At 43.3% G+C, this 23,731-nt stretch overlaps 1 protein-coding gene across 4 annotated transcripts in view; it reads right to left on the bottom strand.

Annotated features, from left to right (window-relative positions):
* The window catches only part of dpp6a (dipeptidyl-peptidase 6a), an 810,473-nt gene that overhangs the window by 668,883 nt on the left and 117,859 nt on the right, over window positions 1–23,731 (bottom strand). The window contains exon 1 of one of the 4 annotated variants that reach the window (XM_069914791.1): window positions 9,718–9,946. The exons of 1 other annotated variant lie outside the window; for it this stretch is intronic. In XM_069914791.1, coding sequence (XP_069770892.1) covers window positions 9,718–9,774 — 57 coding nt within the window. In that variant the 5' untranslated portion in view covers window positions 9,775–9,946. Of the gene's footprint in view, window positions 1–9,717; window positions 9,947–23,731 lie in introns of those variants that run through there. 2 more of the 4 variants (XM_069914794.1, XM_069914793.1) reach the window with 2 other exon arrangements.

Consider the following 23,731-nt stretch of genomic DNA (forward strand, 5'->3'; position numbering starts at 1 on the left):
GTTTTTATGTAATTTACACTTTTTTTTGCCAGATGCTTGTGGCTGCCAGTTGTTTGAATTCTGGATGCCAGGGGTTTTATTGTGCACAGATTTTGACTACCAACCCTACCTATGGCTTTCACAAACTTCTATACAGTTTACCCCCTTCCATGAAACATACATGGGGAATGGGGTGGGCTGCTGGGTGTGTGAGAATTGTTTGAAAAATTCACACCTATTCTATGCATAAATCTTTAAATCAGTTGCTGGATGATGTATCATTTACTGACCCTTTAAAATAATAATGATTTACATTTTACTTCTATATTTTAAGGCAAAACACTATTAACGTAAAATGCAGCAACAAATTACAAATGAAATAAAATTCAGCATTGCAGCTTATTTTAATGACAGTACATCTTTGAGGTTGTGTGGTGGTCCACCACCGGCCTACTTCAGGGGGCAACACCTGTACCTGCAGGAGGGTACCACCGGCCTACTGCAGGGGGCACTCTCTGTACCTGCAGGAATGTACCACCGGCCTACTGCAGGGGGCAACACCTGTACCTGCAGGAGTGTACCACTGCCTACTTCAGGGGGCAACCTCTGTACCTGCAGGAGTGTAAGGGGTCAGGACAACACCTGGCTGGCTGGCAATCAATCGGCCTGAATGGCTCAAGCCCCACCCGGTCGGGTGTCAATCATCCTCCGGGATATAAGCCTGCCCTGGCCTCCCGAGGCCTCACACAGAGTTGCTGCAGCCACAGCCAGCCTGGCTTTGTGGAAGTCTTTGTGGATTAAAGCCTGTTGTACAGTCTTTACCTTGTGTGTGTCTGATTCTGTCTAACAGCGCACCACAGGTTGCAAGAGGATTCTGCATGTGTGAACAAGAGTTTATTGCATTTCTATCAAATCTTCTCTCTGCCGCCTTTGCTCCAGGGAAAACAAACCACAACTAAATGCCTCCATTCAAAGAATGTGCAGATGCATCTCCTCTGTATTCTCTCCAAGTTCTCCACTACTCTATGCTGGATGTCTAACTAATTCTTTGAACCTTGGTCACCTCTGTGGTTTCTGGTTTCCCACTAATCTTCTGTGAGCAGATGACTAAACTCGTTTCAACTCATGCCACTTTGCTTGGAAAATGTTTTTTTTAAAAAACGATACAGCATGGTAACAGGTCCATCCAGCCTACGAGCCCACACCAACCGAAGTACACCAATTAACCTGCAAGTCCTGTACACCTTTGGAACATGGGAGGAAAACAGAGGAAATCCACGTGGACATGAGGAGAATTTACAAACTACTTTTAAAATACCCCTGAGTGTAAAGCATTGCAAGAGGTAGCGGACATCACCATCAAGATGATTCACAGGGAACACTGCTGCCGGACAGCAGAATAATCGTCGCGGATCCACATCACCCAGCATGCACTCTGTTCTCACTGCCACCATCAGGAAAGAGGTATAGGTACCACAGGACTCGCACCACCAGGTTCAGGAAGAGCTGCTACCCCTCCATAATCAGACTCCTCAATGACAAGCTCAATCAGGGACTCGTTTAAGGTCTCTTAATTTTGCACTTTATTGATTTTTTTTCTCTCTCTATTGCAGTCAGGTTGTTTACATTTCTTTATTTGTTTACAAGTGTACATTAAGTACAGTTTTATTTTGCACAACCAATAAGTGATCATTCTCCCTCACCTGCAGGAAAAAGAATCTCAGGGTTGTAACTGATATCATGTATGTATTCTGATAATAAATCTGAACTTATAACTTTGTACTTACTGACAGCACCAATTTGAACCTGGGTCTCTGGCACTGCAACAGACAGCATTGTGCTAACTACTTCATTCCAACTGATCGCATGTAGGCTTCTACTCAAACTGCACCCTTGTCTAGTTGGACCCACCCATGATCACTGGCATGTTCAAGCCAGCCAGCGTTTCTGCAAACTGGGATCCATGCTTCTGCAGAATTGTGCCCTTGACCTCTGTCTACAACCACACTGTCTCAGTGTATTTCAAACATCATGGTCTGCAGTTCCATTTTATTCTCCGCCATAGTTGGAGCTTAATTCCAAGTCCACATCAATTGTGCTGAGGTGGAGACAGCTTCCTAGAAGGATAGCACACTACAACACCAAAGCAAGCCCTTCGGCCCATTTAGTCCATGCCTGGTCCCATTGACCTCAACTCAGACCACTTCCCTCCATACCTATCCCATCCATATACTTCCCCAAATTTTTCTTAAATATCAAAATCAAGCCCACATTCAATATTTCAGCTAGCAACATACTCTGTGTGAAGTTCATCTTAATATTCCCTTTAATCTTTTCCCCTTTAACCTATGTCCTCTCATTTTTATGTCTCCTAATCTCAATGGAAAAAGCCTGTTTCCATTTGCTCGATCTATACCCATTAAAGTTTTGTATATTAAATCTCCTCTCATTTTTCTATGCTCCAGAGAATAAAGTCCAAACCTTGATAACCTTTCTGTATAACTCAGTTAACCCTATATCCGTAAAACCACTCCCCACCCCAGTGACCCCCCACCAAAGATACCCACATGAGCACACACAGGCACAGATTCACACACTCACACACAGACATGAACAGCACACACACACACACACACACACACACACACACACACACACACACACACACACACACACACACACACACACACTCATGTATACATACGCATGCCCGCACACAAAAGAAATCAACCAAACTAGCATTTCAAAGACTATTCCTTAATAACTGTGAAATATATCAAGCAGAGAATTCAACAAATTGGCTGGTGAAGATAACATTGTTGATGAATATTGAAAAAGGAATCATTTAATCAGTCGATCAGTATTTTCACTATACACATGCGGTTACAATTATTTCTCCAACAAATTATTGAGGTTGAACAGAATGACCTAATTCCCAAATTTTCATCTTTATTCTTCCACCTCACGTTAAACTTGACCTTAGCTCAAAACAGTGCATTTAATGAACCGTCACTCTGGCAGGATATTACCAAACAGGGTTTTGTCTTTCTCAAGGTACAGACAAAGTCAGATTATTTTTTATATTTCTGGAAATCGGAGTTGAGTTGAATTCGGTTGCTGTATATGCCCTATCCCTGGTGAATCAAGGCCATCTACCAGTGAGCAAAGGGAATTTTAACAGTTAACTACCTGTGAAAACAATAGATGGCCTCAGGCAGTATCCCACTGGATAGAAATATGGAACATTAGCACCAAAGGAGCAAGATAGTGTCAGAGAGAAACGATGAAACTGCGGATGCTGGAATATTTGGAGCAAACGATGAGAAGCTGGAGGAATGAGTCAGGCAGCATCCAGGCACAGTCAACATTTTGGGTTGGGACCCTTTATCGAGACTAAAGTGGGAAGGGGTGATTTTAAAAAATAACTTAGAGGTAGGGCACAGCAACCAACCCCATCAGCCCACAAGTCTGCTGCCACCCATGTGACTAATTAATGTTTTTGGAGGGTGGGATGAAGCTGAAGCACCCGGAGACAACCCATGGGGTCACAGGGAGAATTTATAACCTCCTTACAGACAGCAGTAAAACACGGACGTTTGCAGACGTAGTGACTGAAGCTAAAACACAATGTTGGAGAAACTCAGTGGGTCAAACTCCGTACCTTGCATACTGTTTGACCCGCTGAGTTTCTCCAGCATTTTGCTTTTACTTCCTTACAGATAGCACCAGATTTGAACCCAGGTTGCTGGAGCATTATGCTCACCACTGCACTATACCCGGAAAAAAATGGCTGGGGGGTGGGGGGGGGGGGGGCGGAGGAAAAAAAAATGATGGGGAGACACTTCTTCCCCCTCCTCTTTTAATTCCCCTTGATATACCTGATATCACCCCTTCCTCATTTAGTCTTGATAAAGGGTGCTGACCCAAAGTGCTGAGTGACCATTTCTATCCATGGATGCTGTGGAGTTCCTCCAACATCTTATTGCCTGCACAAGACACCATTACATATATCCTGAGTTAAACTGTTCCAAACCTGGTTGAGCCAATATCACTCATTCAACTCCACATCTGTGAAACAAATTCTATATTATTAGATCTTCTTTGGCTTGGCTTCGCGGACGAAGATTTATGGAGGGGGTAAATGTCCACGTCAGCTGCAGGCTCGTTTGTGGCTGACAAGTCCGATGCGGGACAGGCAGACACGGTTGCAGCGGTTGCAGGGGAAAATTGGTTGGTTGGGGTTGGGTTTTTCCTCCTTTGCCTTTTGTCAGTGAGGTGAGCTCTGCGGTCTTCTTCAAAGGAGGTTGCTGCCCGCCAAACTGTGAGGCGCCAAGATGCACGGTTTGAGGCGATATCAGCCCACTGGCGGTGGTCAATGTGGCAGGCACCAAGAGATTTCTTTAGGCAGTCCTTGTACCTTTTCTTTGGTGCACCTCTGTCACGGTGGCCAGTGGAGAGCTCGCCATATAACACGATCTTGGGAAGGCGATGGTCCTCCATTCTGGAGACGTGACCCACCCAGCGCAGCTGGATCTTCAGCAGCGTGGACTCGATGCTGTCAACCTCTGCCATCTCGAGTACTTTGACGTTAGGGATGAAAGCGCTCCAATGAATGAATATTCGCTTAAGAAATCCCCAACAATTTTTAAGGATTAGTAATCAGTAATTATTTTTAAGGTTGCAAAAGACAAGATATGGGTATTGGTTAAATAATTAAAAAAAATAAAACCTACAAGGCCATGAGGAAAAAGTAAAGGAGCAAAGATCAAAGGCCAAATAGCCTTGGAACCATGACAATCACAGGACAAAAATCCACTTAGATTATGTTGGAAGGGTGTAATCACAAAACCTTACTGTAAAAGAGGAGAAGGCCCGGGCCATTATGTCTGTGCCCTGAAATCAGACATACAAGAGGACGAACATTTAGCTGCTCAAGGCTATTTGAATGAGATCGTGGCTGATCTATGGTCATTTTCCCATGTCTCGAATTAGCTTTAAACCTAATGTTTCTTTTTTATTAAGGCAGAATAACAAACATTGCAACATTAGAGATGAACTGCAGCCCAGGTTAGATGTAAAACTGAGCAGGTGCATATCATGGGCAATTTTGAGACCCTCTGGTTAGGTCCTGGTTCCATCAAGGTACAGGTGGAGGACAGATGGTAGAATTACTTAGGGCTACCTTTGTCATCTTCAAGATTCCAATTGCAGCAAAGATTCTGCAACTGTTCATCCATAAGAACATCAGAAATAGGAGCAGGAGTGGGCCATATGACCCATCAAGTCTTCCACCATTCAATTGATTGCTCTGGTCGAGGACTAAAGTCCTGTGCTGCATACCTTCTAATTTCCATGTTATTCATCTTTGTGTTAACATATATTTAATGTTGTAGGCTCTATATCTTCCTTGAGTGGTGAATTCCAAGGATTCACTTCTCTCTGGGAAAAGTAGTATCTTCTCATCCCAATCCACTACCCTGAATCTTGAAGTTATGCCCCCTTTTTCTGGTCAAAATTGGTGGAGGAACTCAGCCAGTCAAGGTATCACCTTGAGGAAGAGCTCAGGCCCAAAATAACTGGAATATATCTTTAGTTCCTATGGATGTAACGAGAGCGACTGAGTTCCTCCAGCATTTCTGTATTTTGACTACAATTACAGTGTCTGTTGATTTCCGTATTTCACGTCTTGTTCTGGTCTCACCTACCTACCAGTGGAAAATAAACCTCTCGACTTCTATCCTATCTATTCCTTTCATAATTTTATATGCTTCTATCAGATTTCCCTCCTCATCTTTCTAAACTCCAAGTATAGTCCTATGTTAATCAACCTCGCCTCATAAGCGAATCCCTGTCCTTTTTTTTGTATGATCTGAAATGCACTGCCAGAAAAAAAGATGGAATCAGATGCAATTTTAACTTTTAAAAGGGAATTGAATAAATAATTCAAAAATTAAAATTCTACCGGGCTTTTGAAAAAATTAAGAGATCAAGGATAAATTCAAAGGCCTGACACAGATAAGAGGGTCCAGACTGGCTTCTTCTGTCCTGCAAAGTTTTGAAGGTTTGCTTGATGAAAAGTTGTGAATCTCGAAGAAAAAAATCATGAGCTGTCCTCACCCACGCTATAAAACCACAGAACACGAGAGCACAGAAATAAGCCCTTCAACCCATCTAATCTGTGCTTACTATTATACTGCCAGGTCCAAATAACCTGCCCATGGGCCACAGCCCTCCAGACCCCTGCCATCCATGTACCTGTCCAGAATTTTTGTAAATGTCAAAACTGAGCCCACATGCACCACGTCAGCTGGTTCCACACTCCCACCACTACCTGCATGAAGAAGTTACCCCAAATGTTTCCTTTAAACTTTTCCGCTTTTGCGCTTAACCCATGTCCTCTGGTTCTTATCTCACCCAACCTCAATGGAAAAAGCCTGCATGCATTTATTTTGTCCCTCAAAAATTGTAATTACCTCTGTCAAATCTCAGCTCACTCTTCTACATTCCAGGGAATAAAGCCCTAACCTGTTTAACTTTCCCTGTTCCCCAAGTCCCAGCAACATCTTTGTAAATCTTTTCTCCATTTCTTCAGTCTTATTGATATCTTTCCTGTAGTTAGGTGATTAAAACTGCACACAATACTCCAAGTTTGGCCTCAATTTTACCATTACATACTCAATACTTTGCTTTATGAAGGCCAATGTGGCAAAAGCTCTCTTTATGGCCCTATCAACCTGTGATATAACTATCCCTAGATCCCTCTGTTCTACTGCACTCCTCAGTTAACTATGTCCCTCTTTGGTTAGTTCTCTCAAAGTGCACCACAAACTATTAAAGTCCACCTACCATTTTGCAGCCCACTTTTTCCAACTGGTCCTGATCCCACTACAAGCTTTAAAAGCCTTCTTCACTGTCCACTGCAACTCCAATCTTTGTGTCATCTGCCAACATATTCCAGATCCACAGATGTGAATGACACCTCAGTTCAGGTCCAATTCGGGATGGACTATAAGTGGTGGCTTTGCCAGAGGTATCAGCATTCAGAGAACAAACAAATTAAAAGAATCTTTCATGAGCTAAAGTGTGTCGAGTTAACTGCATAGTAAAGTTATTGTCATTGAAAGAAATGCAACAGTGAACTGGGCCCACAGACAGATAATCCTTTCCAATAGATTCTGCATGACCTGCTGTGATCCTCCAGCACACTCGTGCCTTGCACCTGCTTTATATTTTTGGCTGAGAGTTGAACGATGCCAACACACGAGGAAAAAACTCTCCCTGGTCTTCTCTAAATACTGACATGAGAGATCCTTTATATCTCTCCGAGAAAGACAGGTTAAAATCTCATCAGGTACCCCTGCTGGTGCAGTATCCCCTCAGCATCGCACTTGAGCACCATCCCGGAATTTGTGCTCGAGTCTCTGGGACGGAGTTTGGACCCAGTATCTGATTCAGGGAAGGACGCAATGGTGGAAGACGCGGTGGGTGAAAGCGTTGGCAAAATATTTGTATGCATTACACACTATGCCTATCGTGTTGAGACAGAGCATCTCAAATACATGAAAGTATAGCATATAAAAATACGTGGTAGGAGACTCAATTTATATGTAAAAAGGAACAAGATACCTTCTTCGTCATAGTTGAAGCGTCCCTTTAACCTTCAAAACTAATTTAATTTCCTTCCCTCCTGATAGTTTCACACAGAGATATTGCCTTTGTGTTCAGCTCGCCTTCTGTCTCAGTGCTGCTTTGTTCATACATCGGCTACTGCAGTTTACTCACTACAAGCATTTTCAGCAATGGGATCACCTCTCCTCAAGAATCCTCAAGAATCTCCTCAGGAACCTCTCCTCAAGAATCTCCTCAGGAACCTCTGCTCAAGAATCCTCAAGAATCTCCTCAGGAACCTCTGCTCAAGAATCCTCAAGAATCTCCTCAGGAACCTCTGCTCAAGAATCCTCAAGAATCTCCTCAGGAACCTCTGCTCAAGAATCCTCAAGAATCTCCTCAGGAACCTCTGCTCAAGAATCCTCAAGAATCTCCTCAGGAACCTCTGCTCAAGAATCCTCAAGAATCTCCTCAGGAACTTCTGCTCAAGAATCCTCAAGAATCTCCTCAGGAACCTCTGCTCAAGAATCCTCAAGAATCTCCTCAAGAATCTCTCCTCAAGAATCCGTGCTGAAAACTTATCTCTGTTTCCTGGCCCAGGGCAAGAGAGAGGCAAGTAAGACAAAGGCTAGCTTCCCACCTCCTTTTGCACTGTCAACTCAACCTAAACCCATTTACGAGCATCGCTGCCCCACAACACAGAACCTTGGAGCCAGTTGACTGAACATTCCACTCCTGTGCAGTTTGAAAGTAAGGGGAAGTGCAGGGAGGAGGGGGGTGGATGTAAGGAAGACAGGATTGAAGAAATATGGAATCAGGATGATAGACCACGTGGCCAGTCATTCCATCAGGTCAGTGCTACCCCGTTCAACAACTGTTTGAAGTGAAGGACCCCCCCGCCTCCCCCGCCTATGTTGCCAGTAGATGTTTTCCCCTTCTGACAGGGTATTCCACTCGTGATATGATGGAGAAGTGATAGAGATATGATGGCAGAAGGAAAAGAACAATACATCAGAGTACCTGTGCAAAAATGTGGAGTGTGGTGGGACACAGGAGTAAGTTGCTCACTTCGCTTGACCAGTGGGGGACAGCTGGCGAGAGAAGCTGATGCATGTGGCAGTGTAGAGTGACACCCAGGTCACTGGCAGAACACTACAACACACCTCCAGTGGGGAAATAAGCCACAGTGCATCACCCACCGCACTACCTGGTACCTGGCCAAGCTACGTAGGAAAAAATTCCGAGTGATGGTACAGTAAAACGGCCTCCTCCGCGCGTACATCCCTCCTTGCGCGCACGCACACACACAGCCCTCTACGCACACACACCTCCAAACAAACACACCCCTCCCCCCACACACCCCTGCCCATATTCACACCCCACCACACACACTCAGGCCCATCACACAAAAACACACACACCCCTTCCACCCACACTCAGGCCCTTCACACAGAAAAACACACTCATCCAACCACACACCCACACCCCTCCCACACAAACAGCACATCCACACACACACCCCTCCATACACACACCCCTCCATAAATACACATTCACACCCCTCCCAAACTCACACAGCCTCTCCTCACACATATCCTTCCACACACACACACACACACACACACACGTGCGCACACTATGCCACACAAATGAACACAGCCCCTTCACCCACAGGTACCTACCACACACACCCCTCCATGCACACACAAACTCACACCTCCAAACATACCCCTCCCTACCCACACCCCTTCACAGGCAAACACAACCCCCTACACACTCATCCTTCCACACACATCCCTCCACAGATACAGCCCTCACCCACACACACTATCTCTATAAACACACCCCTCCACACACACATCCTTCCACAGCACAAACACACTAATGCACAATAAACACACACACAGCAGATTAACAGGCACACCCACACATACCCCTCCTCATACACACACAGCTCCACACACACATTCTTTCACATCAGTCTCACACTAACACTCAACACAGTCACAAAACAGATGCACTCACCCTTCCCCTCTGTGCGCACACACACTCCCACCGGTGCTGGGTGCCATCAGTTGTCACATGTGGTTGGATTGTTAAGAGAAAAGTCTATACAGAATCCCAAAATACCTGTTCCTGCTGCTGGACCCCTTTGCCTGAAGCAGTCCCTTCCTTGGCAGTAGTCATGTTCACCAAGTCTCACCCACCGTAGAGGTAGCAGGATGTGAGAGTTTGAGGAGAGAGGGATCCCTGTCCTCTCGGCAGTCGAGAGCATTTAAAGGAAGCAGTGAAAACAGCGACTGAAAACAAAGGCAGAAAGAACGGAGAAGCAGACAGTCCAGGCCGTCTTCAGTGAGGAGAGGGTGATGCAGAGTGGAAGGTTAAGGATCCTCCGTTGCTGAATGAGCTACAGCCACTGCAGTCGTCACAGCAACTGATAACTGCCTGGCAACTGGCGCTGGGCAGCCAAAGCTTTGGAGACAACTGACTGAGGTTTTGTCCCTGTCGCACTGAGCATGCACCAGCACAGGCAGGAGGGAGAAGGGAGCCTTGTCGGCACTGCCTCTGCTCACGTGTGATGCAATTCTGATGGAAGGAGTTGTGGCAGGTGGGGCCTCCCTGAGGTCTGTGCTCCAGGTAATTAACGTAGCTGGAGAAGCTTGGATGTTCAACTCAATGTCGCTGCTTCAGTACATGAGGGGCTGTATGTGGCTCTGCAAGTCTCTAGGTTTAATATTACATTTGTGTCATTGAGCCTGGTGGGTATGTATCTTCTTTCTGCTTTTGCCTTGTGTCTGTGCATTTGTGACTAGCTCTACGAAGCACCTGGATATTGACATGCCTGTGTCTCAGCGTGCGTGTGTCTGGGCGTGTGCCAGTGTCCAGATGTATCTGTGTGCATTTATTTGCATGTACTTGTGTGTGTTTATGTGTGCATGTGCCTTTGAGTGTGAGGGTGTGCATGGGTGTTTGTGAGAGAGTGGGCACTTGTGCCCAGACCTGTGTGTCTAGGTGTGTGTCTTCGCTTGTGCAGGTATGGGTATGCATGTGCGTAAGGGTGTGTGTCTGTATGTGCATGCGTACCTGTGTCTTTGTGTGTGGGGGTGGATGTGTGAGGATGGGATTGTGTGTACACCTGTGCATGCATTTGTGTGTGTGTGTGTTTGAAAGGGTATGTTAGCCATTTGACTGCACATGTCTCTGCTTGTGTATTCTGAATTACCTGCATCATTAAGCACTTTTGTTTCTGTTTATGCTTTTGTCTCCACTATGTCTGTGTATCCACAGTCTTCTCCATGCCTATTTGAACTCTGTGCCTTTTTGCAGTTGGGAATGTAAAATAAATAGAGGAAAATAAAAATCGAATTGAAAGAGAGGGAGAGAGTGAAAATATAGGAAAATTTGACCAGCAGTGTTTTTTTAAATGGGCCTTCAGGGTTGATTGTCTTATCTCCATAACCCTTATCTTACGAGCTCAGAGGACTCCAAAACCCAGCAGCAATAGAAATTCACGAAGACAATGGTTAAACAAAAGTTGTTTTTAATTTTCTTTAAACATAATAACAAGATCAATCTTAAACTTATTACTATTAACTTGAGCCCCTTCTAATTCTAAGTCCGGGATGAAATTTCCAGGAACTGGAGAGATCAGAACTTCAACTGTCCCTGGACACATCACTTTCGTCTGAGGGAAGCAAGATTTCATCTGGCATATATTTTTGCTGAAAGTTAAATGATATGATATTGAAAGGCCGAGTTCCCGGTCTACAGGAAGTCGAGGAGCTCTTTTTTTCCCCACACTGAGTGTGGTGGGTGTATGGACGAGCTTCCAGTGGTAGAAGCAGGGACAATTGCAATGCTCAAAGGATGCAAGGTCAAGATAGGAGAGCATTAGAGAGATATAGGCCAAATGCAGGTAAATGGGACTAGGTTAACCGGCATGGATAAGTTGGGCTGAAAGGTTTCTTTCTGTGCGACAATATTCTAGCACTCTATAACTGAATGAAGATTTAAAAAAAACATTTCAGCCCCCACCTCTTGCTTGCAAAGTTGGTTGATGAATTTAAGGGGCACTGCTATCCGTTGAGTTATTTCGTGAGGTTCTTTACTAGGGCTGGGCAGATTGCACAGTTGATGGTTCAAAGATCACTGCACAGAGAAATGTTGTCAGAATGGGGGGAGGGGGCACAGCTTGTGTAGCAGTTAGCGCAACCCCGTTACAGCGCCAGCGACTGGGGTTTGAATTCCACGCTGTCTGTCAGGAGTTTGTATGTGCTCCCTGTGTCGTCCCACCATTTTAAAATAAACCAGACTGGCGTTGGAAGTCAATTGGGTGTAATAAGATGGCATAGCCTCATGGGTCGAAAGGGCCTGTTACTGTGCTGTTTGTATAACTTTTAAAAAAACTTCAGGATTTCCACATTAAAACATCCAGATGAAATTCCCCAAACAAGGATTGCATACTGGGCTGTCCCAGGATTATTTTGAGAGACTCCATGCTTGCCTATTACCCTATGCAAACCACAATCTCTGGGGGGGCGGGGGGAGAAGTATACATCATCAACTATCACAACTTATCAGCTACCTGATTAAAAATGAGGCAGAAAGGACAATACCGTGTGTAGTTAATGCTCTCAAGTTACTTGAGCCAACATATAAATGAAGCTGAAAACCCACTCCACACAGCTCAGAGGGATCGATTCCCAGCACCTCTATTTTCTGCAAATTGCGGACTCGACAGATTTTTGCCTTTGAGAATGTAAACTTGGCTTTGTCTACTTCCTGCTTGAAAATAATATGCTTTTTAAGTTCTTACCCTCCAACAAGGTCCATCACAGAAAGAGAAATAAATAATACACAGGGAACACAAGCAAGGTGAGAGAAGTCTGACCCCGCTTTTTCTGCCCAGCTATACAATTTTTGAGTGGAATTGTTTGTTACTCTATATGCCAAGATATAATGAAAAGCTGTATTGCGAGCTATCCAGGCACGTACTTAAGTACTTCGGGATGTAATGTCACAATAAGTAAAAGGGTGCAGGGGAATGCAGTCAAAGTACAGGGTGTAGAGCAAAGAAGAGTTAAAAATGTGCAAGGGCAACATCTTTGATCATTGAGAGGTGCATTTAAGAGTCTGATAATAGCAGGAAAGCACCTGTCCTTGAATTTAGATTTAAACGACAACATAGTAGCAGGCCCACACACCTGTACCACCCAATTACACCCAAATTACCTACAGCACCAGTATTTTTCAAGAAAAACATGGTATCATATATAACCATATAACAATTAAAGTACGGAAACAGGCCATCTTGGCCCCTCTAGTCCATACCGATCTAAGTGATCTCCTCTAGTCCCACTTACCTGCTCTCTGCCCATAACCCTCCAATCCCCTCACATCCATGCACCTATCCAACATTTCCTTAAATGACAAAATTGACTTTGCTGCAACCACCTCTTCCAGAAGGTCATTCCACTCAGCCACTACTCTCTGAGTGAAGAAGCTCCCTCTCATGTTACTGCTAAACTTTTGTCCCCTAACTCTTAACTCGTTTGAATGTCACCTACCCTCAAGGGTAAGAACCTATTCACATCTACTCTATCTATCCCCCTCTATCAAATCCCCCCTCAACCTTCTACGATCCAATGAATAAAGACCTAATCTACTCAATCTTGCTTTGGAATCTAGATTCTAAAATCCACGCAACATTTTAATAAATCTTCTCTGCACTCTCTCTACCTTATTAATATCCTTCCTATAATTTGGAGACCAGAACTGCATACAATATTCTAAATTTTTCCTCACCAATGCCTTGAATAGTCTCAACATCACTTACCAACTCGTATGCTTTGATTTATAAAGGCCAGCATACCAAAAGCTTTCTTTACCACTCTATCCACATGAGATTCCACCTTCGAAGAACGATGAACTGTTATTCCCAGATCTCTCTGTTCTTCTGCATCTTTCAATTCCCTCCCATTTACCCTTATTCTTTCCAAAATGAAGCACTTTACATTTTTCAATATTAAACTCCATCTGCCATCTTTCAGCCCACTCTTCTAAGCAGTCCAAATCCTTCTGCAATCTCTGAAAACCTTCTTTACTGACCACAACTCCACCTATCTTTGCATCATCCGCATATTTACTAATCCAGTTTACCACCCCATCATCCAGATCATTAATGTAAATGACAAATAACAAGGGACCCAACACCGATCCCTGCGGCATACCACTTGTTGCTGCCTCCATCTTGACAGTAATCCACCATGACTCTTTGGCATCACTGTTGAACCCATTTGACCATCTAAAAAATGTAATTTTTTAACATATTTACCCATTCTTAGTACAAATCGCTTCTGAGTTTCAAATACAACGTCAATTCACTTGTAACTCCACCCCCCCCAACATTAAAAGAAAACAACGAAAGAGACATAAAATAGTGAAGAAAAAAAATCAACCCTACCAGTCTTTCTCATCAACTTCTTTGAGGTGATTCACTGCTGTTGTCTTTACATGTTTTATCATATTTTTTGAGCTATTTTTATAACTGAGTACCAAGGTGCTCAAGGTAAGGTTGCCATATTTTGAAAAATGTGTGGTATTTATTTCTTAAATGATGTTTTACCTTTCCCATGGGCACGCAGTTGTGCATCTCCAAGGACCATCGAGTGATGAGCAGGGTTTTTGCTACTGACAGAGCAAAATATCGACAAACTTAATTTGGAATTTTGTTACTTTTCTGCCCACATCCACCGGGTCCAGTGGGAAGTCTACTCCCGTAATTGTAGTTAATATGTTATATAATTCAAGCCGAAAGGGTCTCACCTTCGTGCAGGTCCATGTGGCGCATGTAAAAGTACCAATTTCTAACCCACACCTAAAGCACATTTCCAATATCCTTGGTTTTCCTTTGTGTAATATTTGTGGTGTGAGGTATAATTGGTGTAAGAAATTGTATTGTACCAATCTAAATCTGGCGTTGATCACTGATGTTACATTTTCCCTTCATAAATCTGACCAACATTCTTCCTCGATCATTATTCCCAGGTCTAACTTCCGCCTCTCGATCTTTGCAGGCCCGATTTTGGTTCTCATTTTTATGCACAAAGTATATTCTTGATATAAATTTGGGAGCGCTTCCCAGTCGAAGTAACCCTTCCATCTCATTCCCTTCAGGAGGGTTCATTGTTGGGGCCCATTTTTCCCTCAGGAAGGATCTTAACTGGGGAAAATAGTGAAAGGTTCCATTAGGCAAATCATATTTATCCTTTAGTTGTTTGAAGGGCATAAGCTGTCTATTTTCGTAGCAATCCTCAACATTTTGGATCCCCTTTCGATCCCAAATATCCAGAATTTTGTTACCTAAATTCATAGGCATTAGCTTATTGTATGTCAAGGGTGCTTTTGGAAATATTGCAATATCTTTTACCAATGCAATCATTAATTTCCTTCCAGATTCTTATGAGATGTTTTATAATGGGGTTTTCTGTTCTTTTATTTATTAACTTGGTATGTATTTTGTCAATGAAATCTTTTGCTAACTTCCCCCATACTATGTATTCCCATGTGAACCCATTTTGGTGGATCATCTTCTTCAAATAAAGATGTGAGGAACCTTGACTAGGCTGCCAAGTAATAGTTCCTAAAATCTGAAAATTGTAGCCACCCTCCCCCACCCCCAACAAATCATAGTCCCACGTCAATTTTTCCATGGAGACCCTTGAGACTTTACCATTCAAAAAGTTCTTATACTTCCATTCAAAATTTTTAAAGAATTTCCTTGGCAAGTAAATAGGAATGGAATGAACAAGATACAGTAGCCTCGGCAACAACTTCATTTTGACTCAATTCATCCTGCCCATCACTCCATCTGTTGAAATCGTCTTTCATTTTTTTCAAGGATAGGGGTGTAGTTCAATTTGTATAAGTTTCCTGGATCTCTATCCATCGTTATCCCTAGGTATTTAATACTATCTGGCTGCCATTTAAAACAACTCCCCTGTTTATATCTCTCATAGCCCTGGTACATTTTTGAATGGTGGGAGGAAACCAGAGCACCCGGAGGAAAACCATGCAGACATAGAGAGAATGTACATACTCCTTACAGACAGCATGGGATTCAAACCCTAGTCTTGATCGCTATGCTAACTGTTTCGCTGACCGAATCTGGAGGGGGAGTGATGGGTCTTTTAATATGTGGGCAGCTTTCCTGAGGCAGCAGTAGGGACAGATGGAATTGATGGAGGGGACATTGGTTTGTGTGCTTCAGTGGTTTGTGTGATGGCCTGGGCTGCATTCGCACTAATCCTTCTGTGACTTGTCCAATTAAGTGACAAACAGACTGACTCAAAGTTGGAGATCCACTCCTGAATGTCTCCTTCATCTTCCACAACATTCTCCATGGCACAACACCATGTTTGTGATATTATTTAAAATGTGCCCGTTTAATTTAGAAAAACAAAGAACTTATGATATCTATTTTTTTTAAAATAGCATTAACCCATTTGAACTGGCTGCAAATGCCAACCTATACACAAGTGTAGCAGGTAATGAAACAGAAATTCAGGGACAATGAGATCAATCTGCCTCATCTGCCTTTGCACAATTTAACTCTTTAATAACTGAACAGTCTAAATACTGCAATCCCAATAAGTTTTCTGTCACAAGAGAAACACAAGCAACCGTAGGTGCTGGAATCCAGAGTGAGGTTGAAGGGACTCAACAGGTGATGAAACAAACAGTAAAGATTCCAGAGTCAGGACCGTTTCTCGTCTAATTTAGAAAGGGAGGATAGCAAGAATAAAATGGATGGGGTGAGTGAGCTAGGGAAGGGGCCAAGTGGTAATAGGATACTGAACAAGTGACAGTCGGAGAGGTGTGGTGGGGAGAGTCTGATCAGGGTGGAGACACGGGGGGTGGGGGGGGGGGGGAGTTGGGATCTTGAGAAGAAAATAAGTATTGGAATTGGCTAGGAAACTGGTAAAAGACAAAGGACAGATTTTCCATCACTTTTTCGGTTATCACACAGACAACCTGCTGAATGGTATGCTGGCACAATTAGAATAGAGCAGTGATGCAGTTCTATTTATAGTCAGTCTGACACAAATGGGAAATGTGAAATCTTCACTTATTTTGTGGGAACTGTGAAGGAAGTAAACTGCACCACACTCAGAGAAAGGACCAAGTCCAGCATCAGGCAGGTACACACAGAAACACACCCTCCTCTTGGGAAATGTTCAGTGCTGGTGTTTTCTCAGTGTTACCTGGCACTCTGTGGTCTGGAAACTCCCATGGTATGGCACGTTTTGAATCTGCCACCGTTAGTGCAAACTCCTCACAGACAGAGTGGGATTCAAACCCGGGTCCAGATCGCTGGCGCCATCAGGTTGAATCTGCCGTGATCGGGACTGGGGTTGGAGTCCTGCACTGTCTGTAAGGAGACCAGGGTTCGAGTTATGTGCTGTCTGAAAGGAGCTTCTACTAATGTCCTGATCTCTGGTGCTGTAAAGGTGTTGCGCAAACTGCTCCATTAACCGTGCCGCCCCACAGTATTATTTCTTGTTTTAAGCTTTGTTCGATCTTTGATATGTTTATGTAGGGTCAATTTTTGTTTCTGGCATTTTCTGGAGTTTGGCCAGGACTGATGCCGCCAGATTAAAGACATTCAACCTGCAATCCCCTTTTCACATGGATGCATATGCATAGATTGGAAAAAAAATCGATTGGAAAGAACTGTTAGTGCGACAATTTTTTTTCTTCCCGGGTAGGAAAATCTAAAACCAGAGGACAAAGATTTGAGGTGAAAGGGGAAAGATTTAAAAGGGACCCAGGGACACCTTTATCAATACTGATGGTGATGGGTATATGGAATGAGCTGCCAGAGATGATGGTAGAAGGGACTACCTTTGTAAAATTTGAAAGACATTTAAACAGGTACAGTCAAACCCCTGATATCTGGCACCTCCAAGGATTGGTACATGCCAGATAAGCAAGTTCTCCAGTTGCTTGAGATTTGCTCTTACAATTAAATTTTAATTTTTAAATTTAATTTAGATATACAGCATGGTAAAAAGCCCTTTCGGCCCACAAGCCCGTGCCACCCAATTGACCTACATTTCTGGTAGGTTTATGAATGGTGGGAGGAAATTGGAGCACCCATGCAGACACAGGGAGAACATACAAACTCCTTATACACAGCGTGGGTTTCGAACCCCAGTCCCAATCGCTGGCAGTATAACAACACTGCACTAACCGCTGCGCAAACCGTGTCATACACTAACACCTAACTAATACACCCACGTTAAGAATAAACAGTTTAAAAGACACAAATACTGCACTGTACTTATCACTAAACAAACTTCATTTGCATGACTATATAAACCTTAAAGCATTTTACTTTATATTCTTTGAAAACATTTAACCGTTGCTGCATCTGCAGGTTCCTCCCCCTCCAGGGAGTTGTCCGAAAGACATACAATAATATTATGGATAATTACCCCCTCCCCCCAAGTGTACAGAAAAAGCCTCTAATCAGAGTGACTTTTGTTAAGCAGGGATAAGGAGACACTGCAAGAGAGTCACTCCAACAGCGAGGTAGCATCAACCTGCTCTTCATCCTGGGTGACGCCATTATATTCAAATACAACTTAATTTAAACAGCTGCTATGAGCAAAGCATGACCAAGACACTCCACTGGCTGAATATTTGCTCCCATCTTCTCCAAAGGTGTAGTGTTACTTCAGAGAACACTTATTTTACATATATAAATTCATATATTTTTATTTTACTCTTATTTATTTTAATTTTATTTATTTTAATTTTGTATTTATTCTCAATTTGTTTGCCCGTTGCTTGAATTCCGGATACTAGGAGTTTTACTGTATGAACACCAAGGATAGCTCTTCTATTAGAGAGCTACCCTCTGCCCTCTCCCCTCTCTCCTGTTACTTCTCAGCTTTTCTCTCTTCTACGCTCTCACCTCCATCCACCCCTTATTTGTTAACATATGCTCTTCCCCCTATCTCTTCTCCTCTTCCCCCCTCTCCCCCATACTTTTATTCAGGCCTATGGCTGATTTTTTTTCTTCTACCTGACAAAGGGCTGAGGCCCAAAATGTTGGTCACAGTTTACTTCCTACAGATGCTGCTTGACCAACTTGCTGTTTTTCCAGCACATTTGGCTGGCATGAACAAGTTGGGCTGAAGGGCCTGCTCAAAGTTCTGTGACTGACTCTAAAAATCCTCCATATGTGCAAATACCAAGAGCTGAAATGGGACCAATTAAAGGCAAACAGGGTGATGTATGCTGAGAGGTGCAGATCAGCATTGGAATACTCAATGAGTGTTTTGCAAAAAAATCTTTATAGAGATAGAAGATAATGGATGACATAAAAATTGATGGTCAACAGTGGCTGAAAAGCATAGAATGCTTAAGCCACTTGTTCTGAATAGTTTATCTTGACAGCTTGCTGAAGGAAGTGAGGGTGGAAGGATCAGATGTTTCCTACAATCCTCCCTGGATCCAAGGCAGGTATCAGAGGACTAGAGAGAGGTAATGAGTTGAAGAAAGGAAGTAAGGCGATTCCTTGCAATGGCAGACACGTTAGATTAACAAGGTTTTTGTGGGAGGGGGTGCGTGCAGGGTTAGTGTTGTGGTTAGCGCCACATTGTTACAGCGCCAGGTACCGGGTCGGAGTTCATATCCTGCACTGTCTGTGAGGAGTTCTCCCTGTGTCTGCGTGGGTTTCCGCTGGATGCTCTGGTTCCCTCCCACAGTTCAAAAACATACCAGGGATTGTAGGTCAATTGGGTGGCATTGGCTTGTGGGCCAGTAGGGCCGGTTAACGTGCTGCATGTCTAAATTTAACATTTAAATTTAAAAAAAATTAAGATAAAAAAATTAAATTTTAAAACAATAACCAGAGAGAAAAAAATAATGAGAATTTGCAAAGGTTTCTGTTAATTGTGCAGAGCCAGGACTAATTTGCAACAAGAAGTTTGTCCTGTAAAAAAAAGAGGAGGTTAACAATATGATTAAATTTGACAACGTCACTGTGTTCTGTATATGATCAGAAAGTGACTAGTGAACAAAATTCAGTCCTACGTCACTTTGGTATTTTGGACGAAAGACAGTAAGTGGTTGTCACACAAACATGCTGAGAAAACTCAGCAGGTCACACAGCGTCCATAGTAAGGAAAGGGTAATCAACGTTTCAGGCCTGGGCCCTTCGTCAGGTATAAGAAAAAAACCAGGCAGATGCCTGAATAAAGGGATAGGGGAGAGGAGGAGAGAAAAAGGGAAGGGAGGACACAGGCTAACAGGAAGGAGGTCATTGATGGATTTTTTTTCTTCTACCTGACAAAGGGCTGAGGCCCAAAATGTTGGTCACAGTTTACTGTGGGAAGGTAGAAGAGGAAAAGACTGAGAAATGACCGGGGGAGGGAGCGGCTCTCTGTTAGTAGAAGGAAATGAAGGGGGTGGGAAACTTGAGGAAAGGAGACAAAGGGATAGGGTAATAGAGATACTCGAGGGAGAGGGTCAATGGAAATTGGAGGTCAATGTTAATGCTGTCTCGTTGGAGAGTGCCAGACAGAATGCAAGGTGTTGTTTCTGCAGTGGCCTGGGTTTGGCCATACATGAGGCCATTGACAAATACTATAGGTCAGCGGAAAAGGGGAGTGGAAATAAAATGGTTGACCACTGCGAGATCCTAGCTGTTGGAGTTCACATCGCAAAGATGCTCAATGAAACGATCTCCCAGGGTACATCCAATCTCCCCGATGTAGAGAAGACCACCTGTGTCTGCGTGGGTTTCCTTCGGGTGCTCCAGTTTCCTCCCACCCTTCGTGAGGTTGTAGGTTAGTTAGGCTGATTGGGCGGCCTGGGCTCATGGGCCAGAACAGCCTGCTACCATGCTGTACGCATGTCTAAATATCTAAAAATAAAGTTGTGGACATGTCACTCAGTAGGACGTGAGGAAAAAAACATTTCACATAGCGGATCACAATTTATTGTCTGTGGAGAGCTGAAAGTGGCAAATGATAATTATCAGAAAAGAATAGACTGGATTGATCTTTTGAGAGGCCGCATTGTCTGAATGATGTCCATGGCAGAATAATTCTTGGATTAATTTTGTTTGTTTTGAAATGAAATATCTATCTGCACATTGTGGATTGTCATTGATTAAAGTATGGGCAATAAAATACAACAATCACTTGGGTGTGTATATATGTCCTTGAGGCAGGTCCAAGAATCACAGGAATGCCATCGGACCCAACTTTTCAGCAGGCCCCGAGGAGTCTTTCCACAATCTACAAGACATATACTGTAACAGGAAAGAGGAAGAACGCAATCAGCGTTGGATGAGATCCATTCCGAGAACATGCCAGCTCAACGTCAGCGAAGGAAACACAATCTGTGCGACTGTGTCTCCAGGAAGCCTTTCTGTATTGCACACACTGCAGTTGTTGACAGTTTGGGGGCTGAATGCTAAGATTGGTGCAACAAGGAAAAAGAAGTTGAAAGAAGCAAAGCTTTGATGAGAAACAATTGTCTTCTGATGCTGTAAACTGTGGGAAAGAGCAACAAATCGTTGGAGGATCTCAGAGGACCAGGTACAACAGTAAAAGTCTAACATTCCAGATGTTGGAAATCCAGGCAAGCTGAGAATCCGGACTCTCAACCCTTTTATATTCAGCAGGCTTTCGTGTGCGTGAATGCGTAAGTGCCACAGATAAACTGTGGCAACAAGCAACCACACTTAATCCAGGTAATCTTATCACAAACTAATTCATTTGTATACAGTATTTTTCTTTTACAATGTTCATTTTTAAACATAATTTAAAGCTTTAGACATTTTTGTGTGTTTTGTTTACATTTGAGTCAAGTGTTGACTTTATCTTTCTTTAAATCTGCTCGTTTTGATAAATGAAACATGCTGTATTTGCTAATGAATAAACTATCACAAACTACCTGTTTTCGTCTCTTCTTTAGTCCTCCTTAAATTTGAATTTTAAAAGTACTGCCCGAGAATCCGGAAAATCTGGACCAACCCAATCCCCAAGCAGCCCGGATTTTAGGACGTTTACTGTATCTGTGAAGGGACATTTTAAGTTGAGATCCTGCATCAGAGAGTTATGCAGTGAAAAAGCCCTTTGGCCCAACTTGCTCAAGCAGACCAAAGTAGCAGAGTGACTTGATCATAAAGGGGTTGTGCTTTAACACTGACAGCTGATGAAACAGCAACATTTAAGAGGGGGAATCATGTAAGCCTTGAGAAGTTTAAACTCACCAGCTTAACCTAGCAAGAGATCAACCAACAGAATTAATAAATTAGGCAGATCTCTTCGCATCAGAATTCTCCTCCCATACTAGACCCACCTGCCTGTTTTTGGCCTGTATCTCTCTAAACCAGTAGTTTTCAAACTCCGCCCCCCACTCCCCCACCAAACTCACATTCCACTTTAAGTATTCCCTATGCCATAAATGCTCTGTGATTCTAACTTCAGTGGTATGTGAGTTGAAAGATAAAGTTTGAAAACCACTGTTTTAATCGTACCTCATTGACTCGTCATGTGCACGGTTTCATAACTCCAAAGGAAATGGGCCAATGACAATTTTTCTCAAGCAAAATATTTCAGTAACAATTAGGTCTAGAGCAGTGATTCTCAACCTTCCCTTCCCACTCTCATACCACCTTAAGCAATCCCTTACAAGAGCACTGATGGCATAAGGATTGTTTAAGGTAGAATGTGAGTTTAGGGGGTCATCTGAAAACCACTGCTTTAAACCAATCCAATCCCATCAGAATTGGAAAATAAATGGTGTGTGAAGTTTGAAGATGGAACATCACACCTCAGGCCCTTCAGCCCATCATGTCGTGCCGACCAATGTAAATCTACACCATAACGATCTAATCCTTCCCTACCTCGCAACCCATTTTATTGATAAATATCAGGGAGAAAGAAGACAGAAGTCGCTAATTGTGGGGAAGAGATGAATCCCGATTGGAGAGAGGAACAAAGGCACTAATCACTAAAAATTGCATTACGAGACAAAAAGCCCATAAAACCAAGGTGGATCTCTTTAGGCAGAGAATTCAAAATGTAGGGATGTGTGCTGTACGTACATTGAAGTTTGGTTAGAGCACAGTTATTACAATTTTAGTCCCCACTTAATAAGTAGGATCCAGAAACTCAAGAGATTGTCTGGACAAAATTTGCAAAGAAGCATCAGGAGTGCAAGGAAAACACATCAGGAAAGGATGAACAATCTGGTTCTCTTTTCTCTTGAGAGGAGGTCATTAAAAGCGACTTAATAGAGGAGTATAAGATTATGAGAGGCATAGATAAGGCAGACCAGAGGACATCTATTTAAGGAGAGTGGAGGAAAGTTCAGGGGAGATGTCAGAGGTTCGTTTTGTAACTCCGAGAGTGGTGGGTGCTTGGGATGTATTGCCGGGAGTGATGGTGGAAGCTGGTACAACAGGAACATTTAAAAGACTCTTAGACAGGGACATGGATGTAAGAAAAATAGAGGGCTATAGGTGTGAGTTTGGGAAGGGTTAGATGGACGGTGGAATAGGTTTACAGAAGTCAACACAACATGGTGGGTCGAAGAGCCACGTTCTATTAAAATTCTGAATGGTGTTAGGCTGGATGTAGAGAGAATGTTTCCACATGCAGTAAAGGGCATAGTGGGAGACCATCAGTGTATGATAGTCACCAAGTAATCCAGCGGGGAGTTCAGGAGATGGATCTTGCTTTATGCAGTAGTTGCAAGGTGGTGCAACCACAGAGAGTGACTGAAGCACATGGTAAAGATGCATTTAATGAAAACACCAGAGACTGCAGGTGCTGAACTTTGGATCAAACATCTACTGCTGGGGGAAAGTGAATGGGTTAAGCAGCATCTGTGGAAAGAAATGGGAAAGACCCTTCATCTGGCAACATTTAATGCGAGGATGGATGTGTTTATTGTGGAGACAGAATTAGAGAAGTGATGAGTGAAGAGGCTTCAGTGAAGTTCAAGCGTCAGAATATACAGCTTGGGCTGAATGGCTTCTTTCTGTACAGCACATTCTTTTAATCCCATGTGCACTTTAGGACCTTGATGGCGGAAGTCAAGTCGGCCAAGGATGGTGCGA

This window comes from Narcine bancroftii, chromosome 1 (genome assembly GCF_036971445.1).
Source record: "Narcine bancroftii isolate sNarBan1 chromosome 1, sNarBan1.hap1, whole genome shotgun sequence".
Classification (NCBI taxonomy): domain Eukaryota; kingdom Metazoa; phylum Chordata; class Chondrichthyes; order Torpediniformes; family Narcinidae; genus Narcine; species Narcine bancroftii.